The sequence below is a fragment of the Pezoporus occidentalis genome, unplaced genomic scaffold, assembly GCF_034315485.1.
Source record: "Pezoporus occidentalis ecotype Australia unplaced genomic scaffold, CSIRO_AGI_Poc_V1 ctg220, whole genome shotgun sequence".
Lineage (NCBI taxonomy): Eukaryota > Metazoa > Chordata > Aves > Psittaciformes > Psittacidae > Pezoporus > Pezoporus occidentalis.
In genome coordinates this window covers 74,587-93,040 of record NW_026914073.1, presented here as the reverse complement: position 1 = coordinate 93,040, position 18,454 = coordinate 74,587, and the positions used below count along the sequence as shown (strand labels likewise).

The following is an 18,454-nucleotide window of genomic DNA, read 5'->3' as shown; positions in this document are numbered from 1 at the left end:
GACTGATGGGCCAACTCTGAACCACTTGTGCCTGATCAGACAGCTTTCTCTTATCTTGCATCATGGGTACCAGACTGTACCAAACAGGGCGTCCTCCTTGTGATGTTTTTCTCTTACAGGCTGGAGCAAGTAAGTCAATACTAGAGAAAACAGCACACCCCTAAGGCATGATGCTGGGATGTCACAGTTGGTGGTGTAGTGCCACATTGCCTCTTCCTTCTGAGAGTCCCTCATTTGCCTACCATGCTGCAGATGGCCCCACTCACACAGGCTCTTCACTTTTGTCACTCACATGTTGGCTTATCCTTGTCTCAGATAACAGTAGTGCAGGCTACACCTGCATAGCCCCACTGCTGGACAGGCAATCCCAGTTCTCTGCTTCTCCTGCATCCCATAGGTGCATGTCACAGCTCTGTGAGAACTCCCATTCACCCAGACTGTTAACATTCCCCAGTAAGAACCTCCTGCCTTACCACTTCCCTCATCAATAAAGCTAAGCTCCATTACCGTGTTACGTTATCAAACCATTTCACTTCCTATCACAGCTCACATCTGAAATGCAGCTGCACTTCAGATGTATTTCAGAATGGAGCCACCATGTGGCTTATTTGTGTGATTTCCAGCTGCACGTGATGCGTCACCAGATTAACACCTGAAAGTTCACAAAGCAGCACAAGAGGCAAAAACTTATCAGTTTTGTGGCAGACAATGCAATGGTATAAAGGAAGCTTGTATTTTTTTCTATTTCTTTTTAAGTCTTTTAAGGTTGTTCTTCCTAAGTCTGTTGCTCACTGGACACCAACCAGCTTTCCCCCTCTGACCTCCGTTTATTTACCCCATGCTGCAAACAATCACTTTCTACTTAGCAGAATAATGACAAGCTTGCCAGGCCTCCCAGCACTGTGTAAATACCTTGTATCCTGTAGTGTTGTTTCACAGCATGACCTTTCCTTGGGCAGTGAAATCACCTTGGACTTCCCATTATCAGTTTCTCTCCTTCCACTTTCAGATGGTTCTGATTTCTCCAGCCATGAAATTTGGCCGCAGACCATACAAATACTCAACTAAGCAGGATTTAAAGTGCTTCAGAAAAGCAGGGCAGCTGGGCTGGACATTACAGTCCTGATGTCCCTGCTAGACAAAGATGGAGTGCAGGAGATAACTGGAGTCCCTGGAGTCCTGCCAAATAAGCTTTTCAATGACTTATTTCCAAATGGTAGCAGTTGAAATCCCTGGCTCTGAGGATGCTGACACCTCCCAGCTCCTTAGACACTGATCTCTGAACAGAGGCACCAAACACTGCTCTTACCTGGAGAGCAGAACAGGTCTGAATGTACCCTTATTAATACAAGCCCTACCCAAATAATTGCCTCCATTTCAGTTTTAATCAGTTTCACATTTTTTTTATCCAAGTGGCAGGTTGCTGTGGAAGGTAGAGGCTATAGACACTGCTCATACTTCTCATGTCAGATCTAGCAGTTCTGTAGCCACGCAGGAGTTGGACCTGTGACCTTATGTGAAATAATCCCTTCCATCTCCCAAGAATGGACTATTCTTGGGCTATTATGTCTGATCACTTAGTGGCCCAGCTCACCATTTATTTTCATGACTGCTAGATCCCACATGAGAGGTGTCAGGAACAGAGCTCAGCACGATGTAAAACTCCACATCGGACCAGTCCCTAACCTTTGTAAAGCTAACTGGTGTAGAAGGCGCTTTATACATGTTTGGTTTTAAAGCATCATATTAGCTGTAAGTTCCTCAACAGATAGATAAAATTACAAGTGTAAGTAAACCTCAGTATTTAGAGGCATTAGTCTGGGTCTGTGAGGGTCAAGAATTCAATAAGGAAATGCCAATTTAATTATTACACTGCAAAATGGAAAACACGCTTTTAGGTACTGCTGCAGTGCATAAAATATGCTGCTTTTCCACCAACGTGCTGCTCCTGCTCCTCCCTAAACTTTCTTTTTGCCTTCCTCATCAGGATTTTCAGAACTTCATGACCAAGCTGGATGAAGTCTTGATACTGAAGTCAAAGTGTATACAAACAATGCGAGACCAGCTTCAGCTCTATTTAGCCTCTCCTGGCACTAACACCTCCTTGCAATCACCTCCACCAGTTTAAACTGTCTTTGCTTGCATGTGCACAAGAACAGCTACAGAAGCAGCCAGCTAGTATTTGACCACACTTGTGCTGCAGAGTTTTGAGTGGGTAGGGGATAGCTTTTGGTTTGATGTTTATTCATTAGTGTGTATTTTACATAAGGATGGAGAGAATGCTGAGTAAATGAGAGATGACTACTTGGCACCACAAGCTTTTGTATTTCCTTAATACCAGTAAGCCATTTTCCTAAGAGCAGCAATGCATCAGGCTCTAAGTATCTCACTAAGCAGCAGGCAGCCCTGTCCACAGTATTCATAGCAGCTTTGCACATGCTAAAGGCACTTCCGTGTTTTCAAGAAAATGAGGCCAGACACAGGTCTGAAGAGAAATGCTCAAATGTTATCCAGAACAGTGTTTGCAAACATAAGCCAGGAAAGAGGAGCCACTGTTTATTAAGTACACAAATGTAACTAGACCATAAGTAAATGGAAATCAAGGCAGGAGAAGTGCTGTCACTTTCAGAAGACAAAAGGCTATTGTTGCAGTTGGTTTTTGCTGAGGAAAAACACTCCAGAGCTCCTGAACTCTGGTTGGCTGAAGTCAGGAGTAACAAGTGATTTACTAGGGACTTTTTATCAAAGGTTCATCTAGCATGTTAATAAGCATGTGGGTTCATACTGCTGCCAACTGTACCCACTGCAAACTACAGCACAGCTGTAGAGTGCTCACTGGCTGGGGTCTGGTGAGAGGCACTGGGCTTTCAGAAGCTGCCAACACTGCTGTTATGTGAAGCTGGCATCTGAATCAAGAACTATGGAATGATCAACTGGAGCCCTGCAAAAGCTCTGGTGCTCTCTGCAGTCACATCAGAACCACAGAACAAGTCCACCTGCTGAAGCCACAAGTGACTTTGAATCGTGCCCCCCCTGACAATGTGCTGTGTAAGCACTCCCACTCCAAAATTAGGGCTGTCATAGCACATTCAGCCATCTCTGTCTCCTCAGTGATGCGGGCTGTAGCTTGAAGCTGGCTCAGTAGCTAGAAATGCCAAGGGTAAGGGAACACTGGTGTCTGACCGGCTGTGAATGTCACTGCCTGCTTCTACAGCTACCCTGAGGAGCCCACGTTTGGCCAAGCAGCAACAGTTATCTGGGTTGTGCATTTGGTGCACACACTCCCAGGAATGTCACTCAGCCCTGGGGCACAACAGTGCAAGGAGAGGACTTTTAACAGAAGACTAAAGTCCTACATTAGTACCCTGACTGTTGGCTGGGGCTCTTTTAGCACAGGTTGGTCTCCAACTTGTAACTGGGACTGATTACTCTGTAGAGCAGACATCCTCTTGGGTCTGAGTTTATGGATCTCAAGATGGTTCCCGTGTCCAGGCCAGCAGCACTTCACTCACACCCAAACCCAGGTCTCCAGTGCCTGTTACAGAATACTTCCTCACCCAGAGAAATCAGGCTTCCAGGAGAAAATGCTGGTGTCAGTGGTACTTCAGTGTTTGTGCTTGCCAGCCACCAGAAAGCTACAAAGCAGCAGGACACCCACTGCCTTGTTAAAACCATGGGGGAAAGAGTAGGCATTAAAATAAGCTTCCCTTTAAAATAACCAACCTTTAAGAAGCCTCCCTCCACCTGCTGGGGTCAGGGAGAGCTTTCCTGTGAGTAAGGCGAGAACACGTAGCAGCTGGGTAGTCCTTGTCCCCACGGAAAGAATAAATGGATGTGAGCACTTGCAAGTGGTTTCCCTACTTTCTCAGCAAGCACACAGAAAATAGGGCTGCCAAGGAGCTCTGCACCTTCATTTGGAGCTGAAAAAACATCGGACTGTAGGACATGTGCACAGGTCACAGAGAAACGAGATGCCCAGCCAGTAATGCAGTGCTAGGGAGGAAAACTTTCCTTCCGCATACTCTGACATTTTGGGAGACTTAATATTGGTTGATTGTAGTTTCAGTTTTTTAAAGAGCCACTCAGCAAAGTACATTGAGCCTCTCATCCAAGCTGGCCCTTTCTAAAGGCCTATTCACACACCCCACAGTGCCATGTCCTGGCTGCTGCATATTGAGAGGTACTTGTAACAAGACACGAGTGACCAAAAATTTCCATGAGCAGAGATGTGAGTTAAGTCAGCTACCAAATATAAGCCACCAGATTCCTACCCAGCCTCTTGGGAGAAAGGCAAGTCCCTTTGGCAGATGTGAGCCCCAGTGCAAGCTCCCAGAGCAGGAGCTAATCACTCCCTGGAGGAATGGCCAGGAATGCTGAGAGACAAAAGAACAAAGCAGTTTTTCAAGTCCTGACACCATTTTTTAACCAGTAGTTTGTATCTTGTTAAGATTCTATTATCACTGTTCTTTATTTTCCCTACTGCATGCGAGATGATTTAACTAAAAAATGAAAATAATAAAACAGCCTCCATTGTGAAAATCCACCATCCTTGGCAATAACAGGACTGCAGACATTGCCTGCATACCCAGGCAATACTGAAACTGGGTTCCCAGTATGCAATGGAAACTACTACAGCTATTACCAAAAAGGGTGATGTTTTTCTCTCCAGTCTTCAGGTTATTACCTAGATGCTGCTTTAACTCTTATGTGAACATGTGCTAAATGAGCATTTCTGAAGTGTCATCCCCTTCCTGCTCTTTGATATTGGTCTCGCACCTGATACAAATGGCTTTTGTTTCAACCTGAGGAACATAGCTGAAATTGTCATTACATCAGCCTAGGGGATTAAAAGAGCCTGGCCACATACAAACAAACACAGAACTAAAGTGGTTTCAATTCTGTTTTCAGGTGCAATAAAGACAATTAAAGCTCATGGCAGATGCTTGATATTTTATTTGAATAATTGACATTATTTAAAATAAAATTCAATTTGCTACAGAACTCTGGTAGAATTTTATAGTAAATGTGATCAAAATGCCAGTTTGATTGATTACATAAAGATTAACTGGGGCTGGGAATGGGTAGAGATCCCCTTCACACCTGGCCTGTTGACAGGGCTGGTGTTTCGCAAGCTGTCCTTCAGGCACATGAGGCCAACCCTTGCGCCAGGTTTTGCTGCACTACCAGCAGAATGCACTGTCCTGCCCAGCATGGAAAGTTGCCCTGCCACACACCGTGCAGCAGAGCTGATGATGCAGGCCCTGGGGTGCTCCAGCAGAGCCAAGCCACTGGAAGAGCCATGAGGCCCACTGAAGAAAGCCTCAGGGCTCCCACAGCGTCACCCTCAAAACAAGGCAATGAGCACAGGAGCACTTTTTATCCCAGTGGGCAGAGTGGGAGCCCTGAGCTCAGAATCCCTGCCAAGCTGCTGCTCTCCAGAACTGTCAGGAGGCAGCTTCGGCAGTCGCTGGCTCAACGGACAACCACCGATTTCGGCTCCGCATCCATACTTCTGGACAAGCCTTTCCATCGAGGTATCCAGGCCTTGGTACATGGCAGCAGCTAGCACAAGGCAGCAGAGCAGCCTCTGACAAAGTCAAAACAGTGCCAGGTACGTAAATCAGGTACATAAATCAATCTGACATGAGAAGCTACAGTCCTAGAGTAACTATTGATCCCCAGCACCCAGAACAACACTGAAGTCTCATCACATTGTGTCACTTGTTACATGGTTCTTCAGAAGTGCCTCTCCCCTAAATCACCATGTTAATCCCCATACTCCGTGGTCTTCACTTCTGTGAGAGGTTGCCCAGAAACATGCCTCCAGCCTTCAGATGCAGAATGTCCTTCTCAGACAAGTTTTAACTTCAGCCCCACCGCTATAAACTGGTGAGGCTGAACATGACAGGATATGATGCAAGGCAATGTGCCGCGGTCGTACTCATGATCCACCTCCACATCTCCTACATACTGGCCAGCTACATGTCTCCTCACCATCATTTTAAGTAATGTAATTAACATCGTTGAGCACCCCACAGGGAATTCCAGGAGTTAACACTGGACTTGGATTAGATGTTTTGGTCATATAAAGTTTAACAACATAATGTCTCCTTCAGAGTCCTGACGAGCCAAAAACCTCCTAATGAAACACCTACTCAGGCAACGAGCCAAGCAGTCTTCCCCTCCTGAAGTCCAATGCTCCCAGCTCCATGCTGTAACATGAGTTTGGATCCCAAGATTTGGTTTTTGAAACAACACAAAAATAAGCCACAGGAAAAAGCAGCACATTCCATCACTGCAGCTGCTTGTCCAGAGACCTCCTTGCTCTTCCTGACATGGACAATTCATGTGTGCCTACAGGAGCAGGCAGGATCCAGCAAGTTCTTCATCTGCTGAAGTCAATTTGCATGAGAGACGGGAACCATGACACTGGGAGTCATATTTGAGGGCTTTATTAGTTGTTCTTCTGCAGAGTCAAAATATTTAGCAAATTACTTTAAAGATTCCTCAAGACTGCTGATACTTGATGTATGTAGAACTTGAACAATGTACAACTTAATAGTCTGAGCTATCAAAAACAACCCAAAACTTGGTTTCTAGTACTAGATGTTATAATGTAATTCTATAGCAGTGTGAGAAATGGAACTAACGCAGTGAGTATATTTGTTTTAAAGAAAGTGCTTGAAAGAAACTTCCTGCATCACACTGAGTAATATGTAAAATGAAAAGTTAACTGATATCCTAGCAGGGCATTGTCTTAAATAGCCTACAAGCCTGGGGGATTAAGAATATTGAGCCCCAGCTCTCTGCCTTCAGGTTCAAGAACCAACACAAGCTGCAGATCCAGGCAGAGTTCACAGCTTACCTGTTGCAAGAGAACTTACACACCACTCAGTATTGGCAGAAGTGCTGGATGCATGGGTAAAAATAAAACCAAACCAAACCAAAGAAAACCCACAAGAGGAACTGCTTCTCTCTTTATGCATAGCGACAGCTTCTGAACCAGTGTTTTACTAACTTACATACTAACTTTTGACCAAAAAAATAAAACTCCATTGCACTAAAGGTCAAATTTACTCAGTTAATCTGGACTGTGACACAGTCAAGTAATTCAGTACAAGCAGACAAGACACCATGAAAGCAGCTTCAAAGAACCAAAGCATCCTAGTTTCAGAACCAACTTAGTAGCTCTTCTGTCCAACTCCAGTGCAACAGTGAGGGGAGGAAACCACTCCTGTCTCTACCTACGTACAATTCCAGTAGAGGCTGGGCAGTCTAAACTCTCCGTGGCCAAGCTGGAAAAAGGAAACTTAGGAAAGGACACTTTAAAAATTTAATTTAAGAAAGAAAGTTGGCTTTCAGTGGAAAGAGAAATGCTAGAGTGATGCACGCGGGCGGGCTTGCTCAGTCACTCTCCCCTGCATGTGAAAAGCCGGGCTCCCTCCTGCAGAGAGCAAGTCACACTGGATGTGGAGGTGGCAGGGCTGGCCCTGCTCCGCTGCACGCCAAGAATCCAGGAATGTGTTTTCAGCTGGCTCCTGCGCGAGCCATTAGATCTTCCAAAGCGTTGTGTTGGTCGTTGTTATGTAATAATAAGACCTCCTTAATGTCTTTTAGTTCAAAGCCCATTTCTTTAAATTGACTCATTAGCTGAAGGAGTTCTGTGATCTGAAAGACAGACAGTCCATTATTTGCAAGGGGAAAGAGGATGATTGGTGCTCGGTGGAGGTTTAGCACAGAGCCTGTCTTCAGCGACTTGGGCACCCCATGCAGTGGATGCCTGTTTCCCAAGTACAGCCTGTTCTGGCTCCCTTGGGACAAAGTCACCCACATTAGAGCCCACAGAGCCTCACCTGTGTTTGCAGCCCTGCATTTCCAAAACCCTCTTCGGCAACAGGACCAAAGCTCAGCCTGTGGGGGCCTCTCTCCCAGTGTTTTCTCTCCGCAGTAGGAAATTTACCAGCCTGGCTCAATTTGGGCTCCCAAAAATGGTGATTAATGGCACCCTGCTCCCCATCCACCATCCTGCTGTACCTGAACTTCTTTTTAAGTTACTTTGATTTCAGAAACAGTACAGTCTCTCTCGCTATCAAAAGGCTTCTCAGAGCTAGGGCACACTTGGGGGATTAGCACAAACCCTATAGGACACGTTGTCATCAACCATGAATCCTCCATGAGCTTTGGAAAAATTAAGCAACCACAAGTGGGTGAGCTGATGAGACTTTCACGAACCCTCTGCCATTTACAGGGCCTCAGCTGCACTTGAAGGAAAAAAACCCACAAAAAGAAGCAAGCAGGTTGAAATGGGTGATCAGGAGGTTGGCTATTCCCAAATTTAGGGTTAAGCCAGTAGCAAATGTATTTCCTGAAATCAGTCACTTCTCCCATATCTGCACTGTTGTTCCTCTGTTTGCAAACTTATCACTAAGTCAAAGGCAGGACTGCATATACATATGGTGCGGATGGTGGGAGTGGGCTGCACCTCTAAAGCATGCAGGTTGTTTAAAAGATCCTGTTGTCCTCTTTCCTGGCTACCTGCTCGTGTCTCTGTACTTTTGGTGCCGATAAAACAGCCAAACAATGAACCAGATCCAAGAAACAGATTTCCTAGATTCCAGAGCAAGCCCTAACCCAATTTGCTGAGCAGCCTGGCAGATGCATTCATACAAGGGAGAAAATCCATGGCCAGGGCATACTGGCAGGGTTTGAAAGATAACTTGCTGCTTCTGAAGTTACCTGTCTCTGTACCAAGCACCCTGCACACAAGAGAACTCTGGGTTCAAAAATACACCCAGAAATAAGCAGGGTCTTTAAAAAACATCCAGTCCCCATAAAAATGCATGCAAGTGAGAGCAATAAAACAATACAGAAGAATTCTAATGCTTCAACACATATTTGCTTTATCATCACAAAGATGTCCTTTGGCAGTCAGTTTTGGAAACAAAGCAGCATTACCACAAAAGCCAGAATTACATCAGCCAGAGGAACTGCTGCTGGAATTCCCCATCACTGTACATTCTCTCTATGGCTTAGCACACTGCGCCCTCACCTTCTCCTCTGAACACTGATGCATTTCCAAAGCTGCTTCAACAAGAAGTGGATCAAAGCCCTTCTCACAAAGCTGTCCATGTGTAAACAGGTAATCCAGAACCTGTGGAGAACAAAGAAAAGAAACTAAATTTGCAGAGTGGCATTTGCAGCACATGGTTGAATACCATCTCTGTACAGAGGGGCTGAGCACAGCTCTACCCCAGCCCTCACCAGGGACTAAGATAAAGTCCTTCTTAGTAGAGCTGGGATGGTCTTTATGCAAGAGCCTGTTTAGAGAAAACAGGAAAGTCCTTCTGTCCTCCTGTGTTCTCCCACCAGCTCTGAATATCATCTTCCACTTGAGTCACAGCAGCTTCAGAAGCCTATCTTTAGCCTTCCGTGCCTGATCACCGAGCAGAAGGTACACATTTAACTGTGGTTTTAATATTACAAGTTTTTAAAGTGAAACTGTAGGTCCAGCCATCAAGATGTGTCAGCTCTGAGCTTCCTCTCAGACAGCCACAAGAGCTGATGCAATCGGAAAGCAGTCAGCCTTTTAAAGATCAACTCAGCACACTGGTGAGTGAGCTGCAAATCCCAGCTCGTGTGCCCAGAAACCGCTGCCAGATTTCTTACCTGTGCTCAGCTCTGAGGTACAGGTTACAGCTCTGAGGTCAGACTGGTAACGCTGTGTGCAAACATGGCAGGATTTAAAACCGCCCTCCTAAGGGCCTTTTATTCCATTTGATACTACAGTTCATTCCAGTGCACACATTAAACCACTTTCACTGCGTAGGCAGATCAGGCAACACATCAGCTCTGCAACCAGAAGTCCCTGGGGCCAGCCCTCTTCCCCAGGCACAGTCTTGGCCCTACCTAGGGCCAGCATGGGAAGTTAAAGAGGCCATGCTCTCCCTGATTTAAGATGTTTGTTTGAAGCTGATCCAAGCCCCAGAGCCACGCTTCACCCTGCAGCTCTTTATGCTCTGTGACCTGGTTTTAGCAAGTGTTTGAGGCAGCACATGTGGAAGGAAGCACCACAACCAGGGCATGCAGGAGAAAGTCAGTCAGTGGTGCCTCCCAAGAGCTGTTGTAAGCCTGCAGGGGCCAGTCTCTCTGCAAGAAGAGACGTCAGCATCATAACCCCTTGTAATAAGAACAAAGGAAGATGGTTGCTCTTTTATCATATGGCACCAAGCATGGTTTAAAGCTGCATTAAGCTTCCTTTGGACGGTTCTGTGACTGCTGGGAAGAGCCAGTACCTCTCCCAGCTTTATGTGCAGCTAAGCGCCCATCCCACCTCAGCAGAGCTCTGGCCCAGCACCCCAAAGGTACTGTCTGAGCTCAGTACCTCAAAGGTTCTGATGAGCAGTCTCTCATCAGAAACAGGCACAGACACTCTTATTTTGAGAGCCTCTACTGCTAGGTGGCAACTTCTCTAGCAGTTAACATCAAAGTGGCTGTGGGCTGCAGCTCCCTGTTAGAACCAAAATATTCCTTCCTATGCATTTTGCAAACCCAAGGCTGTTTCTCAGCAGAATCAGCATCCAACCAAGGGTTTCTTTCCCACTGCACAAGTTCTTACCTGGTCTATGTTCTGTCCCTTCTTCTTCATGGCTTTCAGGACGTTCTCAGGTGAGTACCCCATGTTTACGACTGTCTCTATGCACTGCCTCTCACTAGCGGAGAGCGCCTGCTGTAGCTCTGGAGCGGGGCCACCCGGCCACTTTGCACGGCTGGTGTTATTGGGCACTTTAGACACTGGGAAATTTTGGTGTGTTACCTAAAGGGGAAAACTCAGATGCTAAGGTGAGGGTCATCTTCTGCATCCCCATACCCTGTTCCTGGCTAGCACAGCACCCATGTAATTAACCCAAGAGGCTTTCTAGAATGCCCTTGGGAAGTTACTCACTGCTAAGATGAAACCAAGCAGTGCACAGTCGGACTCCCACCAAACAACAATTAGCAACCTAGATGCTCCACAATATACCTTCTCCTACCAGTGGGACCCAAAACCTTTCAATACCCAACCTTTGCAAAAGTGAAGGTCTTTATGACATAACCAAACCCTGTACTTCAGGAGCAGCATACAGATTGCTTCCTTCAACCCAAGTTTATTCAGCACTATGATCTTCTGCACTCAAAGGAACATTACTTCTGGAGAGTCTCAAAAACACAGCCCAGTGCAAGCACGTAGGCATTTGTGAACTTACCACAGGGATTTCTGTTTCCTTGTAGTCTGGGTGTACCTGTTGGACAACACATAAATAAGATGACTGTAAACATTATACACCAGTGACCAGAGTTTGCTGCAGCAAAGAGGAGAGATCCAGGAACATCTCTATCATACTGGGGAAACCTGTGATCTGGTAAGTCTTCTCCATGTGAGACGGAGACATTACACAGTTGTGCGCAGTTACAGAACAGCCATCGTACGGGTGGTTTCTTCTCTTAGCATGCTACAGATTATACTCCAAGAAGTATCTGTGTGTGTCCCTACTGACTTCTTTATTCACTCACTGTGATGGCTACAAGTTCATACAGCTCAGTGTAGCATGCTGGCTCCTGCTAAGCTCTTGACCCAGTGCTCTTCTTCCTGATGGCAATAATTTAGAAGTTAACTACCCAGAGACTTCTGTTTTTTGCATTTTGTAATACTACTGCCAACACAGATTGCTTGAAAAGTTGGCCACTTCTCTGGGAACAAACTAAATAACAAAAATACATCTTTACTGAAAACCAATCATGAGAATATCTGTAAGAATTCTGAAAAATTCCATTTATTTGCAAAAACACCCAAACCACCACCACTAAGGTGCAGTGAGTGGTATATATTCTGAACGGTCCAACAGGAGTGTCCCATGCTGCCATAACCAGAGATTTCTGTAAATAGAATGCATCATACTAGTCAGCTCTCTGATCAGCTTCGTTTAATTGCAACCTGCTGTCCTCACTAGTTGTTTCTCCCTCTGTCAATGCTGCAAAAAGCAGCAGTGAGCTTCAAGAAAACAAGAAGAGAAGAGGAGAACCACCCAAGACAGAATCAGTGAAGCCTCAGAGAATCACTGGCTTATTTCCATCAAAAGAACCCCCTAGATTCAATTCACTGCTAAAGCATACACTCCAGTGGCAATTCCAGTGGCAACTCCAGATCCAAAGTTAAAATTTCTAGTCTTTTGAGATACTTTTGGACTACATTGGGACATAGAATTCTCTGGAGACTTCCTAAAAGGCTGGGCAGAGATTGTAATAATAGGAGCCTTGAGAAGAAGGACTTGGGGGTGTTGGCTGACAAAAAGGTTAACATGACCAGGCATCATGCACCTGCAACCCAGAAACTAAACCTATGCTGCGCAGCACCAAAAGGAGTGTGACCAGCAGGTTGAGGGAGGTGATTCTCCCTCTCTGCTCCACTCTCGTGGCACCCTGCCTGCAGTCCTGCATCCAGCTCTGGAGCCACCACCTGCATAACTGAGGCCAGAGGAGGCCATGAAGATGCTGCAAGGACTGGAGCACCTCTGCTCTGGAGACAGGCTGAGAGAGCTGGGCTTGTTCAGCCTGTAGAACAGAAGGCTCTGGGGAGACATCAGAACAGCTTCCAGTACCTAAAGGTGGCTACAAGAAACCCGGAGAGGGATTTATTACAAGGGCATGTAGGGACAGGACAAGGCAGAACGGCTTTAACCTGACACAGGAGTGACTCAGATCAGGTATTAAGAAGAAATTCTTCCCTATGAGGGTGCTGAGGCTCTGGCAGAGGTTGCCCAGAGAAGCTGTGGCTGCCCCACCCCTGACAGTGCTCAGGTTGGACAGGGCTTGAAGCAACCTGCTCTAGTGGAAGGTGTCCCTGCCCGTGGCAGCCCCTTTGAGCTACAGTCATACAACCACCTCTCCAACCTGTGATCTACAGCAGCAAGCACTTGCTCAGCACATTGCTGCATCTGACAGAGTTCACTGTATTAAATTTGCTCTAGTCGTCAGTAAAGAGCTATTCTGCTGTGCTCTGACAAATACACTAGTTGCCAGAATACTGTATTTCACCATTAGTACTGCATTTATCTAAGCCTGAAAGAGGTGAAAGAACAATGGGAGAGAAGTGGTGTCACTTGCTTTAGAGCACACGGTGTCACACAAAAACTTACAGCATGCCAGTAAGGCCACAGAACCAGTGAAGCACTGCTTAGACTGGACAGAAGGAACCAGGTTACTATGGAGCCAGCTAGAGGATTTGGCTACAAAGCTTTCACTAGGCTTCATGACACTGGTGTCCAGACCTCAGTTTTTTTCAGGAAAAGAGCTCACAAGCTTACCCAAATCTCTGCACTTACTCACAAAGAGACAAAGAGAATGACTGATGTGAAGTTAAGTGCCCTCAAAGTAATTTTAGAACTTTCTACAGGTTTCACAGGAAATGAAGGATCAACCTCCGTCTCAGAGCCACAGGGCAACCAACTAACTAGAGCAATCTGAGGTGACCTTCAGGACTGCTTTTGGCATCCGCCAAGCAATCATTCCACCCTCTTTCACAAGGAAAGGGGTCAATACCAGATTTCACCCATCATTTTCTTCCTTTTAAAGATTATATTTGAAAAGATCTGGGGAAGAAATGAAATAAAATTTAAGAAGACGTTTATTTCACTGCAAGTCAACTGCACTTTTTTCTTTGCTGAACGAAACAGCACATCTGTGGTGTTTTAATGTATTACTTGCCTTGCCTGAAAAGCCTGCATTTACAATTGTTTCTAGCAAATAAATAAGCAAGCCAGGGAACAAACCTAGAAAATACTTGACTCAAAACCTAACAGCACTTCAGAATATGATATATTTCAGCTGGGTAAGACAGAAAGCAGAGCTGTTCAAAGAAGGTATCTTACGTGCTTTACTCAAAGGTGTGAAGCTATGAACAGAGAGAGCTGGAAAGCTGAAAATTGCCAGAAGTGGTCTAAAAATACCATATTTTGGGGAAACCTGCAGAGCAATAATCTGATGTTCAGAACTACAAGCATGAAGGCCTATTGGACTGATCAATTTGTTGTGTGAATAAAGAGGACCTACACATCACTCCCATTTAATGAACTAAAAGCAAAGCCACAAGACATTTCAGAAGCAACATTTGCCTCCACACCTCCACATCTTCCCATCAACCCCAATTCTAATCCATCTTTACCGTAGTCGCTGTGCTTTGAGGTGGTTCTTCTTCTGTACAAACTGTCGACACAGCCAGGGAAGGCAGCCTGGATGAAGAGGATAACGCTGATGTCTCCATGCCACTGTCCTCATTTAGAGCAGAAAAACCAACCATGTGGTGTCCATTCAGTTCACTAACTTTGCTCTGAGCACAGGTCTGCAAAGAGCTGAGCAAAGTGCCATTGCGGAGACAGGTAGTGCTATGGAAAGTGCTTGTGAGCTTTGATGATTTCTGATCATTCTCATCGGAGTCAAGTTTAGGAAAGGACAGGGATTTTATATTGCTCACTGAAGTGATTGGGGACAGGGACACTTTGGAAGACAAGGACATCTTTTCACAGCTTCCCAACTGCGGTAAAGTGATAAAGCCATTGGGTTTGTGAAGGGGCTTGAAGTCCAACGTGGCCCTTTCTATGGATGCCAGAACTTCCTCATCTTGCAGTACAGACTCGGACCCTCCTTTGGGCAAGGTGTTATCTAACAGCTGGGCAACAATTGGCCCAGTAGTACCAACATGAATTTCAAGAATATTTTTTAATTCCTCCTTATCATCGATAGTTTTTAATTCCAGTTTATCAAATGGGTCTTCTTCACATTCGAAATCAGCTGGGTTGAAGTCTGCTTTTGGACGAGGTGGACTGAGAACCTTCTGCTTCACAGCACTGCTGTTGGCTGGCGTGGGAGTAAGGATATTATTGTGCTGCAGGCTAGCAAGGACTGGGTTGATAGGAGGAGGCATGGCCTCAGGGCAAGGTCCCTCTGAGAATCCCATCTTGTTGCTGTCCTCCGGAGCTGATTTTGAGCTTGCTAGTCCTTCTGCTTCTGCCTTGCGTTCAGCTTCCCTCTGGGCAGCTTGGATTTTTCTGATGTCTTCAGACCACTCAATTGTTTTCTTTTCCAGTGAGAAGTCATACTGACCAAGGGTGGAGGGGAAAGGAGAAAAAAAAAAAAAAGAAAAAGTTACAAGGATCACAGCTATTATGTCCAATAGCAACAAAAGTAACAAAGAGTATGAGCTACATGAATTACCATGGACAGGCATAGAATCACAGAATGCTTTGGGTTGGAAAGGATCTTAAGATCATCTAGTTCCAACCCCCTGCCATGGGCAAGGATACCCTGCACTAAACCATGTTGCCCAAGGCTCTGTCCAACCTGGCCTTGAACACCACCAAGGATGAAGCATTCACAACTTCCCTGGGCAACCCATTCCAGTGCCTCACCACCCTTACAGTAAAGAACTTCTTCCTTATATCCAATCTAAACTTCCCCTGTTTAAGTTTTAACCAATTACCCTTGTCCTATCACTACAGTCCCTAATGAAGAGTCCCTCCCCAGCACCCCTGTAGGCCCCCTTCAGATACTGGAAGGCTGCTATGAGGTCTCCAGGCAGCTTCTGTTCTCCAGGCTGAACAGCCCCAACTTTCTCAGCCTGTCTTCATACAGGAGGTGCTCCAGTCCCCTGATCATCCTCGTGGCCTCCTCTGGACTTGTTCCAACAGTTCCATGTCCTTTTTATGTTGAGGACACCAGAACTGCACACAATACTCCAAGTGAGGTCTCACGGGAGCAGAGTACAGGGGCAGGATCACCTCCTTCGACCTGCTGGTCACGTTCCTCTTGATGCAGCCCAGGATACGGTTGGTTTCTGGGCTGTGAGTGCACACTGAAGCACGCTTGTGTTCAGTTTCTCATCGACCAACAACCCCAATTCTGCATCATTTTTTTTTACTCAGCATCTCTTGTCAACTACAGACTGGCAAAGCTAGAAGATGCCTGAAGTACTTTGTTTTGCCTCTAGCAGCAAAACCTGGCTATAGTCTGGATGAAAATATATTTTGCTTCCTTCCTACATTTACTTCTATGATTCTATGATTTTATTCTATGATTCTATCTGAGCAGAGTTATCATAGTTTTCTCTGTATATGTGGCCATATATAGCCAAAATTGACCCAAGCCATGTTATTTTTTATAATAAGGAAATGGGGGATAGTTATATAAATATATATGGCTTTGGTTAATTGTGCTTCCCTGTACTTTGGGGTGTTTTACAGCTGTCACTACAGCTGTAAAAAAGTCAAACTGCACTGCAAAACACACAGTCTACATCATGACATGATGTTAATCAAGGTGTTGCAGTCCAATTGGGCACATATACTTGACCCTCAGCTTGGCAGGAAAATGGAGACAGCACAATGAAGCCAGAAATAGGACATTACAGTCTCCTTTAGCTCTCCCACACTGGCTTACCTGGGTGGAAATAGGTGTCTTAAGACAATCAGGTCTTAACCAACCATTTAATGGTTATAATGAAAATCAATCATTTAACGGTTATAATGAAAAAGCCATGATGTATGGTACTAGGGTAATATGTGGGGCAGGAAAAAAAGGCATAAAAAAAAAAGCAGAACATCTCCAGCAATCTCTCACAGCTGAAGTGAAAACAATCGTCAGTTGGGACTGATCAAGGAAAGTCATGGATTAAAATGAGAAAACACAGTTCAATTATGTTTCATGTATCACAACCTGCATCTGAAGATTAGATTTTCAACAGTTATGCTAAAGCAATCAGTTTTATGCTAAAAGAGATGTGATCTTCAAAGATCTGGAAACCATCTATACCAAGATGCACCCTGTTTGCCCTACAGCTGGAAAAGGATTCTCACTCAGAATGGCACAGAAACCAGGAACTGGAAATTTATTTCTTCATCACAGTATCATGAGAACCCATAAAGTACAGTCATAAAAACACTTGTTACCCTTAAGCAAGGTTCTGCAAGTGTGCCATAGCATGGGTGTATCAGGTTTTTCTGGTTTTCCTCTTAAACATGCTATTCAAAAGTAGTCAGGGTAACATCTAGACTAGTAACTATAACACACTGTGCTTTTTGGTAGATATACTGAAATAAGCGCTATTAGTTTTTTTTAAAGCAGTGAGAAGCAGCTTTTTGCATCACCTACCGTATTTTTGTCTATCATTCTGATAGATCTTCTACAACTACAGCCTGGTGCACAAAATGACACTACAGGACCAACAAGATTAACATTTGGATACATGTGCAAACTGACTACCTGCAACACATGCTGGAGGCCAGGGTAAGGGAATAGAAAGGCAAAACACATCACTTACCTGGGCTTCTCTGACAAGCTGAGAAGAATCAGGCAGGCAGAAACCAATGGGCAGTCCAACCTTCGCTGGGGTTTTGAATTTGTCTCCTATCTTAAATGGAACATCATCGAGATAACTGAAGGGCCCTGGGATCAAAATCAGAAATTGTCTTAGGAGTTTAATGCATTCAATTAAGACTCACATTTCTATATTTGGGAGATCTTTTATCTCTGCTGCCCCAGCTACACCAGATGACTCAATACAAAGGGAGTTGCCTGATCAGATACACACTGAATCTATTTGGACTTCACTGCCTCAGTTTTGGTGCTTCAGTTTTGGGGTTGTGGTTTTGTTTGGGTTTTTTGGGGGTGTTTTTTGTTTGGTTTTGGTTTTTTTTAAATGTTCTACCCTGCAATTATTTAAAAATACAAACAAAAAAAGAAACACACAACCTAACAATCCAACAATTGGAACAGATTTTGAACTTAATGTACCAAACTTCTTAGATCCCCTTGTGAAAAGACTATGTTCCCACAACTGGAAGCTGAAATTCTCCTGAATTCTGCTATGTGTCTATAAAAAGACCGATCACTTTTTGTCGTATTCAAGAGGCTTCAAAATGACCTAGTTTTAGAGCAGCTATGACAAACTAAAATCCAGGTTTTGACATACACATGGGAAGTAATATTTGGACAGAAGTGGTCACAAGGGCAAAGTGGCCCAAAGTCTAGACACCCCACTTTAACCAAAACACAGAAATATCTCAAGACTATTTAGCACAGCAGTTCTGATTTTTGAAACAAGGCAATCTAATTTAATCAGCTATCTGATTTCTGGTCACTCCAAAGAGAAGCTTCAGACTTATTTCATGGTCCTCCATTTGTCCTTTGTCACTTACACCTGGTATTTCAACAGTGTTTTAGGATTAAACTCTTTTAGGCACCCGGCAAAACCATGAGGCAGAGTCACTTAAGAGCTTAACTACCTCCAAGAATCATAGAATCATAGAGTCAACTAGGTTGGAAAAGACCTTTAAGATCATCAAGTCCAACCATTAGCCCAGCTTTGCCAAGTCCACCACTAAACCACGTCACTGACAGGTTCATCTACATGGTTTGTGAACAGCTC

At 44.9% G+C, this 18,454-nt stretch overlaps 2 protein-coding genes across 7 annotated transcripts in view; one reads left to right on the top strand and one right to left on the bottom strand.

The window, feature by feature from the left end:
- Positions 1 to 2,317, top strand: part of KIF24 (kinesin family member 24) — a 31,353-nt gene extending 29,036 nt beyond the window's left edge. For all 3 annotated transcript variants that reach the window (XM_062620352.1, XM_062620353.1, XM_062620351.1), the window contains exon 13: positions 1,988 to 2,317. In XM_062620352.1, the coding sequence (XP_062476336.1) occupies positions 1,988 to 2,128 (141 nt within the window). In that variant the 3' untranslated portion in view covers positions 2,129 to 2,317. The remainder of the gene's footprint in view (positions 1 to 1,987) is intronic.
- Positions 2,318 to 4,935: 2,618 nt separating this feature from the next.
- The window catches only part of UBAP1 (ubiquitin associated protein 1), a 37,570-nt gene continuing 24,051 nt past the window's right edge, over positions 4,936 to 18,454 (bottom strand). For 3 of the 4 annotated variants that reach the window (XM_062620356.1, XM_062620354.1, XM_062620355.1), the window contains exons 3-8: positions 17,348 to 17,472; positions 14,198 to 15,130; positions 11,244 to 11,279; positions 10,616 to 10,813; positions 9,050 to 9,151; positions 4,936 to 7,668 (exon numbers count right to left, since the gene is read on the bottom strand). In XM_062620356.1, the coding sequence (XP_062476340.1) occupies positions 7,528 to 7,668; positions 9,050 to 9,151; positions 10,616 to 10,813; positions 11,244 to 11,279; positions 14,198 to 15,130; positions 17,348 to 17,472 (1,535 nt within the window). In that variant the 3' untranslated portion in view covers positions 4,936 to 7,527. The remainder of the gene's footprint in view (positions 7,669 to 9,049; positions 9,152 to 10,615; positions 10,814 to 11,243; positions 11,280 to 14,197; positions 15,131 to 17,347; positions 17,473 to 18,454) is intronic. The other variant, XM_062620357.1, reaches the window with a different exon arrangement.